The 27,995-nt window shown below is 42.9% G+C and overlaps 1 protein-coding gene and 1 pseudogene across 1 annotated transcript in view; both read left to right on the top strand.

The window, feature by feature from the left end:
* Window positions 1-6,784, top strand: part of LOC148004670 (uncharacterized) — a 183,316-nt gene extending 176,532 nt beyond the window's left edge. Inside the window, exons 2-3 of the mRNA XM_087559353.1 lie at window positions 5,406-5,802; window positions 6,500-6,784. Of these exons, the coding sequence (XP_087415479.1) occupies window positions 5,406-5,731 (326 nt within the window). The 3' untranslated portion in view covers window positions 5,732-5,802; window positions 6,500-6,784. The remainder of the gene's footprint in view (window positions 1-5,405; window positions 5,803-6,499) is intronic.
* LOC148004669 (large ribosomal subunit protein eL42-like) overlaps window positions 6,081-27,995 on the top strand; it is a 70,108-nt pseudogene continuing 48,193 nt past the window's right edge.

Here is a 27,995-nt window from a genome sequence, read left to right as displayed (position 1 = left end):
TTAAGAGATGGATGGTACTGGGCTCTGTATGTTTAGGTGGGCAATTATATCTTATCAATTGGTCAAAGGTTATTATTGTGTTGTGTGTTCTTTCATGTGTAGATTTAGGTGTAATGGAGTGTGGGGTGTCTGGTCTGGGCCACCACAGAGTTGGGATGTGTGTTTCTGACATGGAAACCTGCCTTGGGAACTAGATGGGTAGAGAGATTGCTGCCAGGCTCAGAGAGCGGCCTTCGGCAGTGTGATATGGGATGGGGCAAAGTGGGTGAGAGGCTTGTTGACTGAGAATTAAGATATCCAGCAGATATCTTGGGGCACTGTGGTGCCGGACCTAGCAGGATAGAAGACAACCATACATTTTTAACTTTTTATATTTTTACAACAACAGATGACACCCTACACTGTACATACATGGTACTTGTAAAAATATAAAAAATATAAATGCTGTCTTTTATCACCACTAGATCCGGCACCACAGTGCCCCAAGATAATCGCTGGATATCTTAATTCTCAGTCAGCAAAGCCTCTCACCAGCTCTGCCCCATCCCATATCACACTGCCGAAGGCCGCTCTCTGAGCCTGGCAGCAATCTCTCTACCCATCTAGTTCCCAAGGCAGGTTTCCATCATGCCAGACAGACACATCCCAATTCTGTGGTAGCCCAGTGTCTCATCCACCACACACTCTCTTGAATTTAATTAAATCACCACTTGAAAGAACACACAACACAATAATAACCTTTGACCAATTGATAAGATATAATTGCCCACCTAAACATACAGAGCCCAGTACCATCCATCCCTTAAGAACATTAATAACAACCTGTAAATACACAGAGCGGAATCTTAACATCAGCTTCTATTTCTCTCCGCCTTGACTGCCCTCCCTGTCCTTCCTTCTCTTCTAGTCTCCTCCTCTTCCTTCAAACCTTTCTCCCGCCCATCCTTCCTTCTCATCCAATGACAGGCCTCCTTCTACTTGTACCTGCCTCACCTGTGACATCATCTCACACGGGTCCCCACATTTAACTGAGTTGTTCAGGTTGAAGGCAAGCACCCTTACTATTTGGGTTTCTGTGGAAGAATGCCTTGGCAGATCAGGGCCAAGAGACATCACAAAGTCACAACAGGTAACAGACCTCACAGGAGAATGATAGGGAGGGAGCATATAAAGACTGCCCTGAGGAAGGGTGAGGGAGAAAGAGACAGAGTGATCAAGAGGGAAAGACTGAGTGAGTGAGAGAGCGGGCCTTTGATGGTGGGCATCTTTTAAAACAGGACCTGCTCGGCAGCTGGTGACTGAGCCCCTGGGGTGGGGTCGGGTGGGGTGGGGTGGGAGCAGGCATCTGGTTTCTCACCCTTGCCTGCTGAGGCCCTCTTGCCAATCCCAAAACTGCTTTTACATTGGGATAGAGTCCTTTCCAAAAGAAAAACAGCATTTAGATTTCCTTATTCCTTAGTATTTAACTGTAGAGCATGGCACATTGTGGAACAGTGCTTCTCAGACTGGACCTGCAGCATGAGCAGCATCTGGAAACAAGTCAGAGCCAATAGTTGATTCTCCAGTGAAGGGTGGTAGGTGTTTGCTCAAGATCAGTGCTGGCTCTCAAACTCTTTCAGGATAATATCGCTAATGCTATGCTGTAAGCCACTGGTTCCCAAATTTACGGTGTGTCAGAGTGATCAGGAGCGCTTGTGGGATCATAGACTGATTGATGGACCCCACCCTGAACACCTGCAGAACTGGAGTGGGGGGGTGGAGAAGTACATCTTCAACACATTTCCTAGCCATGCTCATGCTGCTGTCTGGGACTCTGCTTTGACAAACACTGGCTTCAGACCGTGACTTTCAACCCTGACCCAGCGTCAGGCTCATTATAATGATGAACAATTAATAATTCAGAACCGCTGCAGGTGGGTGTGGGCCTGAGCGCCCTTAAAATTTCCCAAGGGACGATAAGAGCAGCCAGGTGTGGATCCCACTGGAGATTAGCTGCGGCGAAGTGGCCCTCAGTCTTGCGCTCCCATTAGAACCACCTGGCAAGCTTTAAAAAACCCGGACGACTAGATTTCAAACCCCAGAGGACCCAATATAATTGGTTTGAGATGGAACCTGTGCGTTCTGAGTTTGTGAGCTCCCCGAGTGATTCTAATATACTATAAGGTTAAGAACTGTTACCCTAAATATCCCATGCACCTGTAAGCACATTAAGTTTTCCTAGCCTCCTCTGTGAAGGGTACCATACTTAGAAAGAAATCTACATTGGTTTATTCCGTAATTGTTATACAGGCTCCATGCTTACGTGAAAGGGGCCTTAATATCTACAAGTTTGTACTTTTAGAGTAGCTGTCTGATTTCCGAATTAAACCCCATGGTGGGTAGCTATACTCAATTTCATTTGTGTTCAACCAAACCCCCATCCTCTTTGGTTTAGGATGCATGGATTTTCTTCTTTGGATAGGTGTGTAAAGGGAAACTAATTATCCACTTCTTACCCTTTAACTGTATTTGCCAATTACCACCCTAGGTAATTATAATCTCGTATGACATCCAATGTACTATGTACATCAGACACTGAGGAGTCCTTCCCTGGCCCCAACTCTAGAGCAGAGGTTTCCGTCTCTGACCTGAAGGACTGGACCACACGAATACCATACATTTACACGGTATTCAGGATCTGGAACACAGGGAGACCAGGACTGTACAGAAGTTACAACCTCAGCCCAATCGACCCCTTTCAGGAACCTGGGAAGGACACATACCAGAGACTGTTGGTTCAGGAAGTGCAAGGAAGCTACAGAGTTTTCTACCCCAGGGTGCAAGTCCAACCCTTGCTGGGTGGGATGGCAGAGCTCAGGTGGCATGTACGAAAGTATGAAAGGCTCACATGAAGAGCCTTCACATCTAACTTCATGCCTTCAGAAAAATCACCTGCTTATTATAAAGCCTATTGTCTCAACCCCTAACCCCATAGCAGCCATGTGACACCAAGCCAGCTATTTAACTTGCAGGTCTGGTTTTTTCCACATATAATTATCTTGCAAGGTTGTTCAGAGGAATATATGAGATAACCTGCCAAGCATTTAACCCCTGATATATACCAGCAGTTCAGAAATGCAAACTCCTCGTCAACCCTCTGGCCTGGCTAACATTATATTTGACTTTGGTCAACAATGTGTTCATCAGCCATCAAAGACTTGTCTGTCTTCCTGTACTATTCTCGATACCGCTGGGCCTCCCCACTACCTTAGAGTTAGGCACTTGGATGTGGGAAGAAAATAAGCTCTTATCAGTACAAGCACACGCACACACACACACACACACACACACACACACACACACACACACACAGAGTCAGAGGAGACTAATAAAACATATTATAATGCCTAATAGGTGGCAGGTATGCAGAGAATCACAAGGTAGTGGCGCCAAACTTGGGTGTGAGATCTGCAGCTTTTTGGTGTGGATTCTGAGGAAGCATCCTCTACAGAGATAAGGAAAAGTTACCTGGATACCATGGTGGGAACATACAAGCAAGCTTGACAGAGGGCAGCATCCATGTGGGAGGTGGGGGGAGTGAGTATGGCTTGTGTGGAATACCATGGCACAGCTAATAACTGTCACCTGCTCCAGGTGTTAGGCAACTGTGAGGGGTGAAGAGACAAAGGACTAAGACTTGAAAAGCCACTGGCCAGCATTTCTCACACACCACCTCCCCCCCAGTGTTTCTCAAAGTCCAGTACCCAGGCCAGCAAAATGAACATCAAGTTGGATCTGGTTAGAAACACAAATACTTATGAGTTACCTAGACTGATAGAGTGAGGTATATTGATCCCGAGGACTCCTAAGTCTTTGCTTAAATAAGTCCTGCATGTAACATGGCATGCCAGGGTTCAAGAGACACTTTGCTGTGGCTTGAGTGTTTGTGTCTCTCCGGGTTTCATGTTGAAACCTTTCACAGTGTAACAGCATCAACAGGTGGAGCCTTGGGATACTGATCATACCCTGAAGATCCTTCTCTGGCAAACGGAGTTATGTGCCTTCAAAGGTGCTTTTCAGCACATCAGTGGTCACCAGGGACAAAGCTTTCAAACTGTCAGAGACAGAAACCAATCTCTTGTCTGATTCCAAACCTTCTGACATCTAGAGGGTGGATTCTGAAGCCCAGAACTGTGAGTCACTTTATGTTGTTGACATGTTATGCAGCCTCAGACACTTTGTTATAGTAGTTTCTGTCCAAGAGTCTATTTCATTATGATGCCATTTAGTTAGCCTCTGTCCAGGATAAGAAACGTTATTGAAGGCGGTGAGCTGTGAGTTCCGGAGGTGAGTGGATAGTGAGGTTCAAGAGGGAAACTAAAGCCCTGTGGTGGGCGGGACTTGTTATGTTCACAGCTCATACAACTTCTAAAGTCTAAGACTGAAAGAAGAAAAAAAATGTATAAATCTTGCTCGCCAGGTCTAGACATCGGTCTGCCCCTCCGCAGGACAGCTTCCATCAACCAAGTTCTAGAGCACCCTCGATATTTATGAAGTACCCACTATCTGGGTATCTCAAGATAGTTCCCTTTCGGCTTCTCCTCCAGGGGGAAATTGGACCGCGAAGGTCCTGAGTCATGTACGAAGTAATGAAGAGCATTGGTTGGCACAGAAGCAAACCTATTGGATTGTAATTTCTCTAGTTCTACACGTGCATGGTAGTAACCAACTACGCATGTCACTCTTGACGTTCTGTTTCCGATGTGTGTGCTCACTGAGAACTGGCTTTGAGTTAGGGTAGAAATGGGTCAGACTAGTGTCTTCTTCTTGCTAGATCCCCCCCCCACCCCTCCACCCAATCCCCGTGTTCCCAGCTGCAGAGAAAAGGTGGTTAGAGAAAGGTGAGCCTTTGAATGATGCTGGAGTAGTGGTTGGAATGTACCTTTAAGCACGTTCGTTCTCCAGACCTGGGAAGGAAGAGAAAAGGAGACCTTACTTTAGCTGGAAGAGGAAGGGGGGAAAATCCAAGATATTTGACAGCTATATCTTTCCACCACCACCTTCCCCCAAACCCACGCATCTCTGCTTAGAGTCTGACATGAAAGGAAGAGTGCCCCCCCACCCCCACGTTTGCCTGTGTGCTTTCAATGAAAAAGTCGGTGCACAAGGACGGAAGCCAGAGCTGCTGAAAATAGGTGCATGACTTGTTGAGCATACAAATCATTTCCCCCTTAGTCTCTAAGGGAGGAAAAAAAAATCCCTTACTCTCCTTGCAGCTTGTTTTGCAGTCAGGAGAGGTGGCTGAGGCAGGTCTCTGGAGAGGTGTTCTCTGCAGGAAACTTTGCTCACCCAGTGAGTGGACTGGGGCTATTGGGTTCTGTCTGGGTGGACCTTGGGCGAGTTTGCGGGGTTCCTCTCCCGGCCAGGGCCCCCTAGAGCCCGGCGACGCGTCTGTCTCTTTAAATCCCAGCTGCGCGGCTGGGAAACAGCGCCACTCGCCGCCCCGGCTGGCTGCTGCGAGCTCGCGCTTCGGCTGCCGGCTGCGCGCGGCGAGAGCTCGGCTCGGCCCGCGGGCTGCTCGGTGGCGGCGGCGGCGGCGCGGGGCGGGGAGGCGCGGCCGGGCCGAGAGCGAAGAAAGAGCGAGCCGGGCCGGGGAAGAGGCGCCGCGCCCGGTCCCGCGCTCGCTCGGCGGCGGACGAGGATGTGCCCGGCTCCTGCTTTGCTCGCGTCCTCCCTAAGACGATTTCCATAGTAACCCGATCAAGTGGCTCAGGACCGCAAACCTGAGGATTTCGGCGGCCCGCCGGCGTTGACCTCGGCCAGGTAACGCTGCGATCTTCTCCTCTTCGCCTTGCAAAACCGCTGCGCTTCTTGCAAAGTTCCTTTTGTGGAAAATCGCCCAGCCCCATGCAGCCTGGGGGATTTGCAACAGCGTGCTGTGCTACCCAGGTGCTTGCCACGGGCACCCTCCCCTGGCACTTCCCCAGAATCTATTATCACATTATTTAAAAATTATTTTGATTGCTTCCTCTACACTCTCCCTTCTTTTGATTCCCCCATGCTGCTGTCTTCGGGGTTTACCCCCCACCCTGAGACTAGTGATGGGGGGTGCCAAGGAGAAGTCGATGGTGGTGGTGGTGGTGGTGGGGGCGGTGAGCAAGGTCCAGGGAGTGGCGGGTTCAGATGGGCTGGATGCTCTGGGCTACTTGGAACATCACACATTGCTTGCACTGGTGTTGTGGGGAGGGCTGTCAGCACCAGGGAGCCCTAAGTCTACAGACTGAACCCAGAGTCTGTTAGGGAGGGATGCAGGCTTGCGGGTGCTGGAGCACTTGGCTGGGTGGCTGGCTAGCTTCCATACATCATAGCTTTGCTTCCTACTCCCCCGCCCCTCTTTGGGTTTCTCTTCCTTGTTCACCATCCTCCGTTTCTTTCTTCTTTTTCTCACTATCCGCACCATTCTCTTCCCTTCTTTTCCTCCCCCTATCCTCCCCCTTTCCCTTTTCCCCTTTACAAAAAGGGAGGAATCCTTTGTACCCCCTTGGTTCTGCCAGCACGAGAATAACTATGAAACCAGCAACGTGGCTACCTTAACCTGGTTGTTTTCAGAGCCGTCCTCATCCATCAACATATTTGTTTCCCGAGTCTATTGATCTCCATGGATTGTGCAGAAATGCATTGTAAGCTGGGCGACTGTACGTCAGAATCGGACTTCTGCAGCTCTAAGTACCACATGTATTGTAAAGGCAGTATGAATTTTGAAATCTGAATAAGCCATGGGTATAAATAAATACATCTTTGAAAAAGAAAAAAAAAAAAACCTAGACTCATTTGAGTGCAACTTCCCTCTTCTGTTACCGATATGCTCTTTGCTCCTCACTGACGTTCAATTATGGGGAACTTGGGAGACGGCCCCTTCCCCTCCTCTAGCTTCTATGGAACATGCAACTTTTATTGTAATGATTGGCTCCCGAACCTGATTGAGTTTGCATTGGCCAGGCACTAGAAGGAAAAGGTCACAATTAAGGTTCTGGCACTTCCTTCCTGAAATCCAAGCCAGTCTAAGCGTGAAGTACAGAGAACCTGCAGGCTGGCCTGGCCCTGCCAAAGAACAGAAAAGGATTAGCAACTTCTGTGTGAGATTAGAATTGGACTTTGGGGCTGACCGTGTGAAGGTACAATAAAAGTCAGGCCTTTCGTGTTTGGCCATCGGCAGATGGACAGCGGTACTACGAAGGACCTGCTATTTAAAAAGGATCCACGGCAGTTGAATCTATCCTGCCTTGCTTGTGTTGATGCGTTCTCATTACGCTTTGAATTTTGGTTTGACATATAAGATGCATGTATTATGAGAAAACAAAGAGTGATATTGTGTGTGTGTGTGTGTGTGTGTGTGTGTGTGTGTGTGTGTGTGTTGGCTTTTATTTAGCCCAAAAGGGGTTTATTGGATTTTTCAACAATTTTCTCAAAAAAAAGGAAATCTTGTTTCAGTTAAGTCTTTCCTCAGATCACAATATTTCCCATGTGGAAATTGGTACCTATCACCGATTTCCTCCACTTTTCATAATAGGGAGAGGTGATGCACAGAAGGGCTCAGTTTCAGTGCACATTCAAACCTCCTTTCCTTTGTGTGCACATTTGTCTTTAAATTAAATTATTAATACAGAATGAAGGATCCTGGGGCAGAGAATGGACCAGGAAGAAGAGAAGCCACTGACAGAATGGGAAACAAACCCAAAGGAAGGAAATGCAATTTCCAGGCCACTCTACAGCGTCATCCTTCTGTTTAGCCAATTAGCAAGCTTTACATCTTAAACGTGTTTCACGTTCTTATTTGTACAAATGATGTTGATTGACCCAGAAGTCATTTATAATCCAGTTCAGATGTTCAGATGAACATTTAGAGAACATTTAACAATTCATTTGTCATTGGAGCCCCCCCAAGCATGCTCTGAGGACATTTCTTTAAGCAATGCAGGCTTAGGAACGATGCTACATTTGTTATCCCTGCCTTCCTCTCTGGCCTTTTCCTGGATGCATAGGTTTGATCTGACACATGCACAAGGTGCTTCAGGTGAGTTAAATGAAGTTTGAATGTGCAATTAAAAAATTACAGGTATGGGTTGGGGATTTAGCTCAGCGGTAGAGCGCTTGCCTAGCAAGTGCAAGGCCCTGGGTTCGATCCCCAGCTCCGAAAAAAAAAAAAAAAGAAAAAAATTACAGGTACAAGTAAAATGTTTGTTACTCTTGTTCTTAATATCAGAGTTATCGTGCCCTTTGACCACTCTCATATTTCCTTGTGATGATTCCTATTTAAGTGTGTGTCTATGAAGGACTTCGCATAAAGGCTTCTAAGAGTCATATGATTTGAGGTTAAAAGATATTTTAATGACGGCCACAAATCACTGTAATTTATTGTACATTGATTCTGAAACTACTCACCCCTACCTGTGATTGCATCTATATACAGACATTTAATGAGAGACCTGCTTCATAATGGGGAAGTAGAACCTCTCAAGTTTGCCTAACTCAAGTCCCTATTTTTTATGTAGTGACATTAGTAAGGTTTGTGATCTGTTCATTTAGTATACCGAGCTGTGGCAAATTGATAATTACAAAGAGTATTTCATTCTGAAATTGCTATAAGATCTTCCTCAAATTGTCTGGAGGACTCCGAATGACTCACCCTTGTAACCCATGGCAACAGGGAATGGTTGTGCTAGGCACAAGCCAAAGTGTGGACAGAAGCATATACTTTCTATATGCTTCAGAGACTTCATGTGAAAAGAATTAGTATACTGGTTCCTTTGAAGAAATGGACATTAACGTGGTGATTTTTTAGAACACTTCTCAGGTTTGCTTTTAGGGGTTTTCCTTATTTGCCTGAGCAGTGACATAAAACTCTTCTGGAAGCACCCACAATAAATTTCACTTTTGTTGTAAGGAACTTAGAAGTGTGCAAGAGTAATTGCCTTTGTGTGTATCTGCATCCACTAGGGAAGGAATATCAGCATAGCAAACCTGAGAGGAAGTGCAAGCTACAGAAATGAAAGGTGTCAATGAACTGGCGATAAAAGCAGGAGGCAGTAGATCTCTATATTTCTGTTTGACACTGTCTTAAAGAGTTAGTTTTGCTGTGGCTTGTAGATTCTCAGGTGTTTTATTTTCCCAGAAGAAAAATGATGGGGGAGAAGCAGGGGAGGGGGAGAGAGGGAGGCAGACCGAGAGACAAACAGAGACAGACAAAGAGACAGAGACAGACACAGGCAGAGATAGACAGAGAGACAGAGAAACAGACAGAGAAAGACAGAGAGACAGAGACAGACAGAGACAGACAGACAGAGAGACGGACACACAGAGATAGACAAAGAGACAGACCGACAGAGATGGACAGAGATAGACAGACAGACAGAGAGAGGCAGACAGACAGAGAGAGAGAGAGATAGGGAGGGAGGGAGGGAGAGAGAGAGAGAGTGAGAGAGTGTTTCTAAATAGAAATGTTTCCTTGGACCATTGCTGAGCAGATAGATAATAGTGATGCGTTTTCCCTTCCTTCCAGGAGAAGGTGACTATATTAAAGTCTGCAGTTTATGGACAGAGGCAGTAGAACTGGAAAGGAATCATTTCCCATTAGTTACAGAACTGCTTAAGCACAGCGGGTATCACCCTTTTACATGAATGCAAGTGGGGATTAAACTTGCTTTAGTTAAAAGGTAGAGAACATTTAAGGATCTCCCCATTCCTTGCCCTTCTTTGTAGAAAGTCATTTTCCATAATGTAAAGTGGACTTGAGGGTAGAAAAAGTCCCTGGTGCTGGCTTTCTGGCCACCCTTCAGGGTTGCCTTCCTCATCTAACTACAACATCATCTTAAGTGAGTGTCACCGCGGTGCTGACTATTCTGTAGGTGCTTGTCCTCTTCTGTCCTAGATGAGATCTTAGAACAGGTGCATTGGCACTGCAGCCAGACAGATTCTGATCTTAAAGAGATATCCAAGTTAGTGATATGGTTCAGTGGTCTTATATACAGAAGTTGCTGGCCTTTCAAACCATATGCATTTAGCATTCTTTTACCAAAGTAACTTCCCAATGTCAGAAGACAAACTTGATCTCAGTATAAAAGCTGCTGATTCATGTCTCTGGGTCACACAATGCTAGTGTCAGTATGGTGATGCTTGTTGCCAATCTTTGAAGTATCATTTTCATGAGTTGTCTTCTCCCTCTTCCCCTTCCTCCTCTCCCCCTTCCCCTCCCCTTCTTCCTCTTCTTCCTCTCTTCCTCTTTTTCCTCTTCCTCTTCTAGTTGAGTAAACAGAGACCTAGGGATTCCGTGCCTGGAGGTACTAGGAATAAAGTCATTGCTTAGATTGGAGGTGATTTAAAGTGAGTCAGATATAGCTAAGAATGTTTGAAAAAAAATCTATTGTTCCTTTGACCTTGTATTGCATACTTTTATGTACAGAATTCTGGTTTTTATATTAAACTACTGCCCTTTTTCTACTTGCAAAGTCGTCTCAATTCTCAGCATTACCTGAGGACTGCTGGAGAGATTGTAAGCAAAGTGTTGAGAAATGAAATGATACCTTATATATTCAAATAGGCCCACAGGGTCCTATGCATTGGGAATGTTATTTCTAATCAAAAGAAACGTTTGGGTTTTGAACACATTCATATGCTACCTGACTGAGCTAGAATATGACCTGTGGATTCTTGATCATATTGCTATATTTTCTGGCATCATTGTCCAGCAAATTACAAATGGGATTTGCAGAATAGATTTCCATGCTCTTCAATGGCGGTTCTGCCACTTGCTATGTAGAGCAGTGGTCCTTAACTTCCCTGATGCTGCAACCCTTTGATACAGTGCCTCATGTTGTGGTAACCCCTCTAGCCATAAAATTATTTTGTTGCTACGGCGTAATTGTAATTTTGCTATGGTTATGAATCACAATGTAGACATCTGATAGGCAGGATATCTGATATCTGACCCCTGTGGAAGAACCGAGGACAGAATTTTTAGATCTTTAAGATGGAAAAACCATGGAGTACTCAGGGCTTAGTGAATTGATTTGGGGAACTTGGAAGATGGCAGTACTGATGGTGCTGATAGTGGAATTTCAGCCTGAAGCGAATACCTTTGTCAGGGCTGTTCGTGATAGTTTGAATTAATATATAGCTTCTGCCCAGCTGGGGTGGAAGAATCAGCTGTAATTAGGGGGAGACCAGAACTCCTGAAGGGAAACGTTTACTTTCCTGGGACAAATGATGCTGTTTAGCTGGGAATAGAAGTCAGTGTGAGGAAAGAGAGAGCAGCACCACTGAGGCAAACTTTTATGGGAAGCATTTCCTCAGAGTTCGCATACAGAAGCTGACTACAGGGTCCGGTGGAGTCAAAGCTGCACCAGAAGTTTGAGGTCAAAGGTGGTAACATTACTGATTTTTGGCGTCACAAAAGCTGTGGTGTCTGAAGGGCTCATGGAGAACATCTGAGGCTTGGTCCTGTGAGAAGCCAGGAGAGGCCTCTGGTGAAGATGTAGCCTCAGTTGCAGTGGAGAACCTAGGATTGAGGGGGTCATGTATAGATGCCGAGGATTGACACCCTGTGCTCAGAGTCACTGTAGTGAAGCCACGAGGCCACTGGTGAAAGTACAGCCTCTGTGGCAGTGGAGATCCCGGCCTTTGCAGATGCCAGGACCTATGTGGTAATCATGAGCAGGTGTGGAGTTGAGTTGGAATGAGTCTATCTGTGCTGGATATTGCTGAATCAGAGTTAAGGGGTTACCCATACCATTTGGAGCCCAGATTATCATAAGTGAGTCCTATACGCTGGACACCGATGCTGGAATTTGGATTTGCTTTGGTCTGATTGTGACCACGTTCTGGTCATATTTCCTCTAGGAATAAGAAAGTATTATAAGAAGTATATAACTCTTTTTTGATTCCACAAGGACCCACAGTTATGAGATTTTATTTATTTTTATTTTTTTAATTAATCATTTTATTTCATTTGCATTTCAAATGATATCCCCCTTCCCAGTTACCCCTCCACAACCCTCTCATCCCATCTTCCCTCTTCCCCCTCCCCTTTGCCTCTATGCTCCTCCACCTACTCACCCACCCCTGCCTCACCACTCTAGCATCCCCCTACACTGGGTCATCAAGCTTCCACTGGACCAAGGTCCTCCCTTCCCATTGATGTCATATAAGGCCATCATCTACTACATATCTGGAGTCATGGCTTCCTCCATGTGTACTCTTTTTGGTGGTGTAGTCCCTGGAGCTCTGGGGTATCTGGTTGGTTTATATTGTTGTTCTTTCTATGGGGCTGCAATCCCTTTCAGCCCCTTCAGTCCTTCCCTACCCTTCCATTGGAGTCCCCAGACTCAGTCCGATGGTTGGCTGTGAGTATCTGCATCTGTATTGGTCAGGTTCTGGCAGAGCTTCTCAGGGAACAGCCATATCAGGCTCCTGTCAGCAAGCTCTTCTGGGCATCAACAATAGTGTTGGGGTTGCAGATGGATGCATCCCTAGGTGGGGTGGTCTCTGGATGGCCTTTCCTTCAGTCTCTGAGATTTTGAGGTTTTAAATTGTTTGAATCTTTTAAAGGTTGTAGGACTTTAAAGCATTTATAGCATTTTATACAGTGATATTAACATGATATCTTTTGGACAAACAAGAAACAAAGGTTATAGTTTCATAGTAGTGTATTTTGTGTCAACCTGGTTAGGTTTTGGTCAGGTAGACACAACAGATACAAACTAGAGTAGTTTGGGAAGAGAGAACCTCAATTTAGAAAATGCCTTCACCAGACTGGCTTTTAGACAAGTCTTTAAAGACGTTTTCTCAATAATGATTAATGTGTGAGGTCCTAGCCAACTACGGGTGGTGCCACCCCTATGCTCAATGTTCTGGCATAGGGTGAGAAAGCAGGCACCCCACTGAAGCAAGCTAGTAAACAGTATTTCTACAGATCTCTGCTTCAATTCCTTTAGCTAGGTTTCTGCTTGAGTTCTTGTCCTGACGTCTCCCAATTATAGACTGTATTGGGGAAGCAGCAGCCGAAGCAACCATTTCCTCCCTAAGTTGATTTGCTCATGGCGTTTCTCACAGCAGTAGAAAGAGCACTTGGAGTCGTCCGAACCTTGGAGGCCTAAATGAGAGTTAGCTCTAGTTGTAATCTGTTGGGATGAGAACAAAGCAAGCAAAGTCTGTAGCTTTAGCTATTTCCTAGATTGCCATCCCAAAAAGACAAACTGTGAGCTCTGGCCACAGAAGGCTACTGAACAATGGTTTTGTATGTGTAGTCATCTGAAATCCCATTAACCAGAATGAGAACACCATACTTCATTTTAGAACTTCTCTCCAATGTGCAAAACTTTACAGAACAGGTAATTTTCTGTGAACGTTGGTGGCATGCCTTGTAGAAAAAAACAAAGAATTGCATTACCATATCAGTCTGCAGAGTTTTGATGATGGGAAGTTATGAAAAAGCATAAAAGTAAGGGGATGATTTACTGGATTCCAATAGGCCTGTCAGTTTCAGAAAATGAGGTAATTTCTTAGGATTCCTCTCAGTATTGTGGCTCTACTGTTATCAATTGATTCTCGTTCTAATTCACTCTGATTTTAAGGCCTCAGCATAATTCATTTTTAAGTTTTGACTCCTCTATCAATAAAATTGATACTAAAATGATGGTGAAAATAATAGTAAACATTTAATGGAAAATCAATCAAATAACACACGTACAATGGTGCATAAAAACATGCTGAAATTGAGCAAATGTTGTAAGTCTAAGTTAAAAAATGCTGTCTATTTTGATTCAATAGACACTTGAGTGCTTCCCCTGGAGCACTAGCATGTCCTCTAGTGTCCCGATTAATACTGTGTTTTCAGATGTTATAACAGTTTAGAGAGGTTAAGCTATAATAAGCAGTTCTAAAACTTCATCAAACATTTATTTATTCTTCATTTAGAAGCTCATTTCAAAGTTGTAACAATCAGAGTCCAAATGGTCTTCAGCAAACCCTGCCTGTTGCTTCTCATACCCTTGGGATGTCTCCTCTCATATCCTGCAGAAGGTGTCATATGTGCTGATGTATCACTTTGAGTGCCACCTAAGACGTCGCCACACCACCTTTCTTGGTTGGGTCATTTGCTTTTGGAAAGTTGCCATGTTGGGACCATACTCAGTCAGTTCCTGGAGACTGATATGGTAAGAAAGGAGAGCCTTCTGCATAGTCAGTAGCAGTCTGTACCAGACATGTGAAAGGGCCACCTTGGGCAGTGTGCCTGAAACCCTAGTAATGGTCTTAAGGTGATGCCAGATTCAGGGCAGAATCTGACCATATTCTCTTTGGTCTGTGTGAGTCAGAATCATGTAACCCTGCTATTTCTGAAATTGTGGACCACAGAAGGTTAATGAGTTTGAGTTAGAAATACTTATTTACTGAACTTGGTGAAGGTAGGAGTAATTTGTTACATAGCATCGATACATAACTTAAACTGACTTACTTAGGGTTTCCATTGCTGTGAGATAGACATCATGACTAAGGCAACTCTTACAGAGAAAAACATTTAATTGGGGCCGGCCTACAGCTTCAGAGGTTTAGTCCCTTATTATCATGGTGGGAAGCATGGTGGCGTTCAGTCAGGAGAAGGAGCTGAGAGTTTTGTGCTTTGATCTGAGGGCAGCCAGGAGGAGAATGAATATATCTATGTATCTATATCTATCTATCTACACACACACACACACACACACACACACACACACACACACACCACACACACACATATGCACACACACACACACCACACACACATATGCTGCACACACACACACACACACACCACACACACACACACACACACACACACACACACACACACACACACACACTGGGCAGACTTTGATCATTTAAGACCCCAAAGCCCTGCCTTCACAGTGACGCACTTCCTCTAACAAAGCCACACTTCCCACAAATAAGGCCATACAACCTAATAGTATCATTCCCTATGGGTCAAGCATTCAAACACATGGGTCTGTAGAAGCCAAAACTGTTGAAAACACCACACTGCCCTCCTGGATATCAATTGTAGACGTGAATAATTGCTGTTCTGTAGATACAGAAAATGATCATTCATAGAGTTTTGGTTGAAAGAATGCTATTTGACTGTCCATTTTCCACAGTGAGTAACAAGCACTATGGCTTCCTTCATTCTTCAAGCTCCTGAGAGTGAACCTCTGGTCAACATTATCTACAAGAGAGGCAGGAGACACTAGTTATTCGTTATTAGCAGATAATCCTGGGATTTAATCCTGGGAATTCTTTCAGAACATGCCTATTAAAAATTCAACCATTTTCAGAATTTTAAAAGAAAATAGAGGGGTGTTAAAAGGGGCCAAGAACTCTGGCGAATATGTAGGTATTTATATGTCACCTAAATGCTTTACGGTAAGGATTTTTGTCACAGAAGGCTTTCTTTGTGATATTCACTTTAATCTGACCCAAATAAAGTTTATTGCATTTTACTTATTACAACTGCTTCTCACAAGTTTATAGTTTGATTTCTGTGTGGAATGCTAAGCTGTCCTTTTTATACATTGTCTTAGGGTTTTACTGCTGTGAACAGACACCATGACCAAGGCAACTCTTATAAGGGCTTTAATTGGGGCTGGCTTAAAGGTTCAGAGGTTCAGTCCATTATCATCAAGGCAGGAGCATGGCAGTATCCAGGCAGGCATGGTGCAGGAGGAGCTGAGAGTTCTACATCTTCATCTGAAGGCTGCTAGGAACAGACTGCCTTCCAGGCAGCTAGGACAAGGATCCTAAAGATCACCCACACATTTATGACACACTTCCTTCAACAAGGCCACCCCCCACTCCAACAAGACCACACCTCCAAACAGTGCAGTCTCTGGGCCAAGAATATTCAAACCACCACACACATGGTTCTAGCCTGCAATCTGTTAAACTATTCTCATCTATATTTGAAAGTCAATTACCTAGAATGGATATTGCTCTAAGAAGAATAGATTCTTTATAAATGCAAGGCTTTGGTTGTATTCTCATACATGTTAAATGTATGAAATGAAGAATCAAAACAGGTTACACTGTCACATTTTTACTTCATGAATTTGTTTAATTTCATCTAAAGTAATGCTGTGCCTTGAAAGGTTTGGAGGTGACTGAACTTATGTGAGTGTTTGGAACATTGGAGACTAGAGGTAAATAACTAGCATCTGTATTAGGTTATTTCTGTGAATGGATCTGCAGTCATCTTGTAGGTTAGGGGATGCAGTTTCTGTGTGTTTGCTATTCTTTGGTAGGAGTTTCTTCCCTGAGAGAAATTTCAGATCCAACGTTGCCTTGTTATAAACCAGCGATGATTTTCACTGACTCAGCCCAATGTCAAGCTCTTGGGGAACTCAAACTTGCTTCCTCCTCTTTCCTCTCTTCCCCTCTCCCCTGCTGACTTCCCCTCCCCCCTCCTCTTCCCTCCCATCTTCTGCTTTCTCTATCCTCTTCTCTCTCTATGGACATTTGTTCTTTAAACAAGCATCACCCGGAAAGTATTGGGAGACCTAATCACCTGTCCTTTTAGGGACCAGTTTTCAGGACATCACAAATTAGTTGCATTGCAAGCCCATGGACAAGGTTAATGAAGGCAATAGTTCTAGATGTTTTTTATACTCGAGCACACTATGCAGTAAGACCTGCCTTTAGAATTGATGGGCACAGGCCCAATACTTATATTCTTATTTTTTTAATGTTTATTAACTTGAGCATTTCTTATTTACATTTTGATTGTTATTCCCTTTCCCGGTTTCCAGACCAACATCCCCCTAGCCCCTCCCCCTCCCCTTCGATATGGGTGTTCCCCTCCCCATCCTCCCCCCATTGCCACCCTCCCCCCAACAATCACGTTCACTGGGGGTTCAGTCTTAGCAGGACCAAGGGCTTCCCTTTCCACTGGTGCTCTTACTAGGATATTCATTGCTACCTATGAGGTTAGAGTCCAGGGTCGGTCCATGTATAGTCTTTGGGTAGTGGCTTAGTCCCTGGAAGCTCTGATTGGTTGGCATTGTTGTTCATATGGGGTCTTGAACCCCTTCAAGCTCTTCCAGTCCTTTCTCTGATTCCTTCAAGGGGGGCCCCATTCTCAGTTCAGTGGTTTGATGCTGGCATTTGCCTATGCAATACTTATATTCTTGATGCAATACATAAAAACTGAGCTACTCTTTGTAGCCAGAGAAGTTGATGCAAGGCAGCTGTATCTAGAGTTTGGGTGTCTTAGCGGCTTCTTGATAGGCAGGCTTTCATTTATTTATTGTTGAATAATGTGTCCCATCTTGTGTGCTTATTTTATGTGCTTGGCGCAGCTGATGTTGAATTAATCTACCCCACGAAGTAAACATGATGTTTCAACAAAAAAAACAAGATGGCGGATGTATATTAACTGCCTTTGACACTGTCACAAGCACGAAGGAATACAGAAAGGAACCAAACAAGGTCCTTCCATGCCCTTGAAGTTGAGTTGTATTTAATTTTTAATGTAAAAAGTTTTATATTTATTTTTTGAAGTGTTCAGTTGCTTATTTATAGTGAGACATTACAATTTATTATGGCCGGGCTGTGCTCAACACAGGCCTGGGTGGGATTATGTTACCATAATTGAGAGTCGTTTCAAGTTCTGCCCTGTTAATGCATGCTAATGCTCCTGCGAACGTCTCTTATCCACAGACTCGCTAACCACAAAGGCTCTCCTGCCTCCAGCAGATAAACTCTCAATGTCACAGGAACATGCATTAGAAACTGTGCCACGACATACAGCTTTCTCTTTTTTCTTTTCCCTCTCTCTCTCTCTCTCTTTCTTTGCCAACTAATATCTGTTCAGGATAGTCCCCATAGAGCATGTATCTAGGACTTAACTTTTTGGAGTGGAAAGGCGTTTTGTAAATTTTAAGTAGGTTTTCTGGTACTGGTGTTTGCTCAGTATATGGAAAGAACATATGAAATCAGTCAATGAATGTGTTAGAAGAAAACCTCCTTTCCGGGGTCCACATCGCTTTCACCAGGATGGAGAATATCATCCTTTTGACATCATGAAATCTATGGGTGTGTGAATAAAGTGTAAGGGATTGGAAATGGAGACTTTAATCCGAAATACTTGGCTGGCCTCAGTTTGGTCACACAAGTCATTCAAGCAGACAGTTTAGGTAGTATTCCCCATGAGGGTTGGAAGAAGAAGGATGGTAATGGAGACGGGGTGAGAAGAGGCAGCCAGGCAGCCTCTGTACACTGAAGAAGACGCCATGGGGGAAGAAATCCAGAGGTTTCTAGAAGACACAGCAAATCCAGGGAGCAGATTCTTAACCTGGATACTTCTGTGAGAATCAGATCTGCTGATGAGCTGAATTTTAGTTTAGTGAGGCCGTTGGGCCTCTGACCTCTGGCACTGGAAGTCATTGCACTGGCATCTTCCAGCCACTAAGATTATAATAATTTATTATCGAAACAACAGAAAGTGAATATAGTAGAATTCAGGCCGTGGCTTTATTTTATCTTCAGGTCAGGTTATAAAAACCCTTTGGAATTTCAAAGCTTCTGGATGTGACTGGCATTTGGAGATCGTAGGCCTGTATCAAGGAGGATTGCTTTTGCCCTCCCTAGGAAGCTTGTCTAGAACTGAGCTATAGTTCATTCTGTCCTTGATCTTGTGATCCTCCTGCCTTAGGCTCCCAGGTGCTGGGATTACAGGTATGTGCCACCATCCTCACACCTTGGTATTTTTAACAGTGATCTTACTGTTTTGATTTTTGTTTGTGCTTGGAAGAGTTCTCCAGAAGAAAGCCTTTTGATATAAAAATGTCCTGAGATGTTTTTAAACTTATTTATTTTGTTTCCTTAGTTATTATGGATCTGGTGTGTGCACATGTGTGTGTGTGTGTGTGTGTGTGTGTGTGTGTGTGTGTGTGTGAATATACATGTATGTGGGACAGGTGCACATGCGCATGAAGAGCCTCGAGTACTGACTGTTATAGATACCATCCATGTTGTTTTGGGACAGTCTGTCATTGACTTGGAGTTTGCCTGTTAGACTGGGGCCAGTCAGCCTGAGGAATCTATTTGCCTACCTCTCCCTCCCCAGTGCTACAATTACAAGTAATGCATGTAACTCCCTGACCTTTTCTTCTTCAGTGTGGGGTTGGAGATCCAACAGGTTTTGTCCTTGCCAGGTAAGCACTTTCCCGATGGCTCCCTCTCCACCTGCATGATATTATGGATTATATACTTTCCCATGAGTCAACTTGGCTGACTGTCAGATTTGGTGCTGTAAATCAAATTGAGGGTGTATATATCCTGGTTCTATATTCCAGGTCTCCACAGGGAATGCGGTTCCAAGGGAATAAGCATTTGTAATGAACCCCTGGTCATTGAAGAACCCTGGACTCACCTGTATTTCTCAGCATCCACCATTTCAGTAAATAGAGATTGTATTACCCACCCCCGTTGTTTTTTTATTTTTGGTCCTAGATGTGGCAGATTCCATCATGAGTCTCCACATGGGAATGAGCTAAGAACAAACTTCACAAGTTATGAAGCGTGTTCTAACGTAAGGACAGGAGTCATATGGAGAAGGCAGTATTTTGTTATTGTACCTGTGTGTATGATAGATGTTTATTCTATTTTACTATTGAGAAACAGGTGTAATTGTCTGAATTCATATTTTAGGGAATTTTTCATTGAACTAGATTGGAATGGTGATGCTCTTTATGATTCTAATGAGAGCTCTAACTTCAAGTACACCCCTTGTGCTGTCCTTGTTCTGTGACTGGATCCTCAGGAACATCAATTGTCTTACTGATTCTTTTGATGTCTACGAGTGTGAGGAGAATGCGTATTAGTTTGCCTAGCAACTGTGTGTATGTTCTTGGTTGTGTTATTTTCTTTCTTCCATTTGCTAGAAATTGATAAAGGTTTTTGTTTTGGCTGTAGTTTAAAATCAAGTGTGTCTTTTTTATCATTCACCCAAAGCATCTGTCCTCTTTGTCCTTAACCTATGTATTTCTTTTCTTCTAACTTGAAATACCTTAAATGTGTAAACTTTATTTTGATGAAAGGCACTGGAAGTAAAATACAATCTCACAACTTACTCTAGAAATGTAATATCAATGTAATAAGGAACAAGAAAGCTACTGATGCCAAATTTTAAAGAATTTTATCTAGAGGATGGATCCAAATGAAAAAAACATGTAATACAAAATTCTGGAGAGAAATTTTCTTACCTGAAATGCATCCTGGGATTTTTATAAAATACAATCATAGATTGTTTTTATTATTTGTCAACCCTGGTGAATTTTAGTGGAGATATATATATATATATATATATTATATATAATATATATATATAATGCAGAGAATAAAGAGTGCTTTATTCTCCATTCCACAGTGCATTAGACACTGGTATTGAATGGGAGCAAAAAGAACATAGTTTTGTCCTTATTGATCTGATATGTAGCCGGTGAAATAAGATGTGCAGAAATGGTGAGTTCTGGAGATTTTATGGTCATCCATGGAAAGCACAAGTTAAAGGAAGAAAATTTTCTAAGGGAAAAACTCAGGATGCCTGCTACTGGGAGTGGCTTTGACCTAGAAAGGGTGGCATTTAGATATGCACTGGCAGAAGGAATCATACAACAATGGGAAGGAGGTAGCTATATTTTCAAGCAAGATTCAATATGACCCTTGACAGGTAGGCCTGTAGGATTTGGCTGTCTCTTATATCTGGCTGTCTTTCCCATGAATTGCAGTTTAATGGAGCTAATTGTGTCCTATATGGGCCAAGGTCTCCTCTACTTTGGATCTGTGATGATAGGTACAGTTCCAAAGAAATCTGGGCTGTATGAACTCTTTGTTGACTTTGTTTTTCATTTTGACACAAAGACATTTGTTAATTGCCCCTTCCTGGTTTAATCTCATCAACTACAGAGCCCTAGAATTGTAGAGCTTGTGTGTAGAGGATGCTTTCTGCTGGATTCCACTCAGACCACTTTACATCTCAGTGTTCTCCAAGCGTGCCTGTTCTGCTCAGTGCCAGAGGGAAGACAGTGTTGGTCCTAAGGGTCTCAGCGCTGATGGGACAGATAATTTTCTTCGGCTTATAAGCTTTTAAACTATAGGAAACTTCTTGCTGTTGTACCAATTGTGTGAAGGAGGTGTATGTAAAGCAGAGGTGGGAGTGATAATTCTGTTGGTGGCTATGTGTCAGGGAAGATGGCCCAGAGACATGCTAGCACTGAGTCATGAAGGATGAGTGGGAACCTGCCAGATGGCCACAGGAGTGGGCAGTGTTTCAGCATGTGCCTCTGCAAGTGCACAAAGACATATGGGAATGTGAAAAGTTTGGGGACAATTAGTCCTCAGGGGGAAAGAATTTGTACAAAGTGTAGACAGGTGCAGCTAGAAGGTTAGACAGCTCACAAAGTGAGTACATTCTAGATCAAAGGGTCCATACTTTATTTTGTAGATAGTAGTCAACATTGAAGACAGTTAAACATGAATTGTATGCACAGACACACACACACAGACACATACACACACACACGTACACACGCACGCACATGCACATATGCAGTAACATTTTTATATTTACGATTATGATACTTTTTGAGTGCAAAGTGAAGACTGAAGACTGTTGCATCATAACATAAAAATTGTTCAATGAAGAAACAGTCCAATGTGCTGGCTGAGTCCTGAGTTCACAATATGACCCATGTTGCAGGTGGTAGGAATGTGAACATGTTTGTTCCTCCATCTGCAAAGCGGGGTGATAGCAGTGACTGTCTTACAATTGGTGTGAGGATCATATGGGCTCTTATTGCTAAGGAAATCATCAATTATGGGTAATGCACAATAATTTCTGACATTATAATGTATGCTAATTTCATTAAGAATAGCAACTGTATGTGTAGGAAGAAGTCGGCTAATATAGGAACTGAAAATGTCTCTTAAAAGGCAGTTGCAGCTTGTATCATTTTAAACTCCTAGGAAAGATGATTTCTACATATACCTGGAAGTCTTTTTTTGTAGTCTTTAAACATTCTGTGTATGTGTGTCTGCGTTTAGGTATGTGCATATGAATACAGATGTCCACGTAGGCCAGAATAAGATAGCAAATCCCTTGGAGTTGGGGTTACAGGCAACATTTTTGAGCTGCCCAACATGGCTGCTGGAGACAGCTTCTCTGGAAGGGCAATATTTAACCAGTCAACTGCTAAGCCGTCTCTCCAGCCCTACATTTCTGTAAATCTAAAACTATCTTCTTGTCTATCTGTGGAAGGATACTTAGTAGGCATAGGAAAACAAAATCAGGGCAGAAGACAAACACAACATGGGGGTAGCTAGATTTGAGGAACAATATTGAAACCCTGCCCTCTCCTTTGTATAATTTTGTATGTCAATATGAGCAAAATTGTCCAAAGGTGACCTACAAAGTGTAGGGTATATGTGATAGTTTCGACTTTCCCTACTATGGTCCATTTGGTGTCTAGAGCAGTGAGTGCTAAAGGCTGAGACATTCACATAGTGTACAGATGCGCTCTGAGTTCAGATGGTCTTTTAGGGCTGAATAATTACCAGTGAGCTTGTGGGTAGTCTTAAAACTGTGTGCTTGACTTGTGATTTGAAAGGTCCTCACATCCAATTTAAGGGAGCTACTTGAATTCGTATTCAACAACAACAAAATATCCAGGAGCCAGTGAAACACAGACCGGCTGATTTCATTGGTTAAATTGTATGTATTGATGAGTGAATGTGAAGTATTTTACAATGAAATAGCACTGTGCATGTTCCAAAATTGTGATAATCCTTGTATACCAAGTGTATTATAGATACCAGTAGGTGAAGAACGTTTTAGTAAAAGACTTTTTATTTTAGTAAAAAATAACATGGTGTGTGTGTGTGTGTGTGTGTGTGTGTGTGTGTGTGTGTGTGTGTGTGTGTGTGTATGTGTGTGTGTGTGCACCCATGGAGACCAAAATGGAACTTGGGTGGTGTTTCTCAGGTGTCATTCACCTTTTAATTTTGGTAGGATCTTTCATTGGCCTGGAATTCATCAAATAAACCAGGCTACCCCAGGAATTGTTTTCAGTCTTTTCTTCCAGCACTTAGATGGAGATTACAAATTCCTACCACCATGCTTTTTACTTTTATTTATGGGTTCTGGGGATGTAAGTCAGGCCCTTGTGCATGCAGGGAGAGCGCTGTACTGTCGGAGGAGTCTCTACTGTAAAGTGAGTAGCATAATACTTCACAGATCTCTATAGTTTTTGTTAATAAATAATTGTTTTCTTTGCAGCTTTAAAAACACTGGGAATTTCTTTTTTCTTACCATGCTTCAGTTTTTTAATTGCATTTTAATTTACATTTTAAATGTTATCCCATTTACTGATTTCCCCTCTAGAAACCTGCTATAACCAAACCACTGCCTCTATAGAGGTGCTCCCTTATCCTCCCACCCACTCCCTCCTGACATTTCGCTACACTGGGATATCAAGCCTTCACAGGACCAAGGGCCTCTCCTCCTATTGATGCCCAACAAGGTCATCCTCTGCTGTCATAACTTTTTGGTGGGAGAGAGGTTTTAATTCAATTAATATTGCAGCATTCTACTTTGTCTGATAAATCCCAGCTACAGGGCTTCTAATTGTTTGTGGCTTCTCATATGAACTTTCAAAGGTGGTTACAATGAAGAGGTTACACCCTAGCCCTTTGGATGAGTTACCTTGAAAACCAAATGATGAGGAATTATTACTCTTATAGTCATGTGACTTGCAGGTACCCAAAGACTGCTAGGCAGAGCGAAGTTTTTAATGATGAGGTAGCGTCGGTAATGAAGAGGTAGTGGGTGGTAAATTATATATTCCAGTCCTTGAAAATTAACCTCTTGTGAATGTTATTAGTTTCATTTTTCCCTTAGAGTTACAGTTTAATTTTTTGATAAAGCAGTTTATTGCCCTCTAGAAGGTATTTAACTCTGAAAACAACTTTTTTTTTGTATGTGTGTATTGTATACCCAGAAGTCACAATTTACCAGGGGCCAGCTTGTGGTTGCTTCTTTCTATTGCCTTCTGAGCCTCCTCTTAGGGGTTGCTAGGTGCCTGTGTTTGAAAACTAGCAACCACTGAATTGGACCTGAGGATTAAGTGAATTCCATGAATTAGAAGCATGATCTTGTAGGTTTCATAGGTTTCATTATGTGTCTCCCCAGCTTTCAGAGTAAAAGAATTTGTAACATATGCCTGATGTTCTGATCTCTCTCTCTCTCTCTCTCTCTCTCTCTCTCTCTCTCTCTCTCTCTCTCTCTCTCCTTGGTTGGAGTAAAAGAATAGATTGAAATTTAGTATCTATGTAGCAATCTCTCTCTCTCTCTCTCTCTCTCTCTCTCTCTCTCTCTCTCTCTCTCTCCTTGGTTGGAGTAAAAGAATAAATTGAAATTTAGTATCTATGTAGCAAACAATATATTGTCTGAGTCCCAATTCTTACAACATACAGTGTTACATATTTCCCCTACTGCCATGCTCAGCACAGTAACAACCCCATCTACACTCTAGTCTCCAATCAGGCTCACGTTTTGGTTTGGACACTATGTAGGCAAATGACTTTAGGGTCAGATCTAGTTATGCAGCTTATTCCTTGTGTGTGTAGCTATCTAGTGACAAAGATTATTCTTTGGCAGATACTGAGTCTTTGTTCAATTGAGAGAGGATAAAAAGGGGGGCAGGAAGGATTAAGGTTAAGTTTGTCTTTCTAGAGGAAACAGACCACTGGTGTAAGATAGGAAAAGGATTTGGAAGCCTCTAAACCATTGGTTCCCAACCCATGGGCTGTGAACCCTATAGGGCTGCATGGCCCTTTCATAGGGGTTGTATATAGGATATCCTACATGTCAGTGATTTACATTAGGATTCATAACAGTATCAAAATTACAACATGAGGAACTATTTTACAGCATTAGGAAGGTTAAGAACTAAGTCTAGATATTGAAATAGATGGAAAAGATCAGCAGTTTGGTGATAATTGATTGGCTTTATGTATGAGGAGGTAAGATTTCATGCCATTCTAGCCACCTGTCATTTGAAAGGTTAATCTGACTTTTATACCAAATTCATTCACTCTCTGTTCTAAGTGTTTCTTTGCTTTTTTTCTTTAGAAGAGCCCAAGTGAACCAAGTCGCCATGATAGAGAGCTGGGACAGTGGGGGGTAAATTGAAATAGCCTATAGGCAGGGTCAGACCATCTCTAAGTGCTAATAAAGGAATCTGCTTGGCTTGAGGAATTAAAAAGGCTCAAATTCTGTTTTATAAACTCTAGCTAAAAACAATCCAAAGGAGCATTTAAAATACAAGAGATATGTCTAATCATTTCCAGTTTCTACAAATAGGTTTAGAAAAATCAGCCGTTGAACTATAAAGGAATACTGTCCTCAGAGTCATTTAATGCTAATAAGGAGTCCTTTCTTGTTATCAGTTGTATTTATATCTCTCCGTTGGTATTTCCCAAAGTACTTTAGCACGCAATGGATTAAGATTCAAAAGCTACACACTGCATGTATTCGTTGTCAGTTCACAGGTAACTAAAGTGGGGCTTGGTGGATAGGTAAATGGTTGATTTAACTTCATGAGGGTGACTACTGATAATGTGGAACTCGAACCCAGAAGCACCAGTTTCTAGACTTTGGAACCACTATTCATGATTAAGAAATTCATTGTTGATCAAGAAAGGTGAGTATGACTTGTATGGCTTGTTACTGCTGGGCATTCTCTTGTCTATACAGTATTGGGAGAAACAATACACACGTTAAATTGGTGATAGCACTTGGGCATTGGCAAAAGAAGGGAAAATAGTGATTGATTATTTCATTTAGTGAGTACCCAATGCAAAGAAAGTACCCGTTCCCACCAACAGATGGACTGTACAGTCTCATCTTTAGAACAGGGTTCTGCCAAGTCAGTATTGACTGCAGATTCTAGTTACCAGAGACAATGTTTCTCTCTCTCTCTCTCTCTCTCTCTCTCTCTCTCTCTCTCTCTCTCTCTCTCTCTCTCTCTCTCTGTGTGTGTGTGTGTGTGTGTGTGTGTGAGTCACAAAAGGATAAAGCACGATTTATCTTCTTATTCTTTGTAGAATTGAGCATTGTGAAGAATTACCACATATTTCTTAGAAATTGATGACTTAAAGTGTCTTCACCTGTGATTTTTTTTCAGGTCTCAAAGTGAGTTATTAAAGCTGAATGTATTATTATAGGTGTTAGTATTGTACAGATAGTAGTTCATTCTCTCCTTGAATAAAGATATTATTCCAAGTGCAGACATTGTAAATAGAAGGGTTTGATTGTGTCCTTCAATCAATGCAAGCTGATTTGGTTAGAGCTCAATCATAAACCACTTTTAATCAGTTAATTATATGAGGCAGGGTAGGTTTTTCTGCCACATGAACGACTGGGGAGGAATAATTCTGCAAGTGCATGTCCTCAGTGATTCCCCCGCTCTAGCACAACAGTCCCCGGAGGAAGCCATGCTAGTAAGGACTTTGCTATTCATGCGTGGAGTGGCTTCTACCTTTGGTCCTGCATGTTGTTTAGAGCTTGTGTTCAGGGCCCACACAGCTTGGCATTGTCTTTCCTTTTGGAATAGTTTCTTACTGTTTTAGAGAGAGTATGAAAACATTTGAGCAAAGAAAATTAGTTCAGCACTATACTCATATATCCTTGTCCATAAATCCAGTAATCACTGTATTTCCCTTATTATATTATATTAACCCATTCTCTCCATATTCCAGGTGTTCTGAGCCTTAGAGAAGACCAGAAGTATCTCTTCTTCAACATCAATGATGACATCATCAGTTTCCCAGAGGGACAGTTTCATAGACTCCTTAGGTTAAGGGTCGTTAGGTTTCCTGTGGTCCTTTCTAAAGCCATTTGCTAGATGGGCCTTAGATGTTTCTAGAAGATTGCCTTAGTTACTGTTCTGTTGCTATGAAGAGACACCATTATCAAGGCAACTCTTTCTTTTCTTTTCTTTTCTTTTCTTTTCTTTCTTTTTTTTTTTTTCCGGAGCTGGTGACCGAACCCAGGGCCTTGCGCTTGCTAGGCAAGTGCTCTACCACTGAGCTAAATCCCCAACCCCCAAGGCAACTCTTATAAAAGAAAGCATTTAACTGGGTTCTTGCTTACAGTTTCAGACTGTTAGTCCTTACCATCATGGTGGAGAGGTGTGGCTTGAACAGAGGCTGGTGTGGTTGGTGCTGGAAAAGTGGCTGAAAGCTTTATATATATATATATGAATGTGTGTGTGTGTATGTGTGTGTGTGTGTGAGAGAGAGAGAGAGAGAGAGAGAGAGAGAGAGAGAGAGAGAGAGAGAGAGAGACTGAGAGATAGATAGAGAGAGAGAGAGACCGGGCCTTGCTGCATGGGCTTTTGAAACCTCAAAGTCAACTCAGTGACATTCCTCCTCCCACAAGGTCACATTTCCATCCTAAACAGTTCACCAACTGACAATCAAGCACTCAAACTCACGAGCCTGAACCTGGAGGGGCCAATCTTTTTCAAACTGCCATAAAGATCTTTTGTCAGATACACAAACTCGTGTGTGTGTGTGTGTGTGTGTGTGTGTGTGTGTGTGTGTGTGTATGTGTGTGTGTATGTGTGTGTGTGGACTCAGGAGGACCAGTTAGTGTTGGTTCTGTTAAAGGCAGTGTACTGTTAGAGCTAAGACGGGAATGCAGATAATTTTTTCCCACAGGCTTTGGCTTTAAGCCAGCAGATTCAGTAGTAATGATGTTACCAAGGTGAAGTAATCTCTCCATCTTCCTTTTTACGATGCAGCCTGGGTTGCAAAGGAAATCATATCTCAGTTAGGCATCTATTATCCTGAGCACATACAATGAACATTACAAGACTTGAGCTACCATTCCAGTCTGGAAGATAGGGTGCAGTTCTCCCTAGCACTTTTTTTTC

This window comes from Rattus norvegicus, chromosome 7 (assembly GCF_021556685.1).
Source record: "Rattus norvegicus strain SHRSP/BbbUtx chromosome 7, alternate assembly SHRSP_T2T, whole genome shotgun sequence".
In the NCBI taxonomy this organism is placed as follows: domain Eukaryota; kingdom Metazoa; phylum Chordata; class Mammalia; order Rodentia; family Muridae; genus Rattus; species Rattus norvegicus.
The sequence above is the reverse complement of the archived record's forward strand: the minus strand, read 5'-3'. Positions and strand labels throughout refer to the sequence as shown.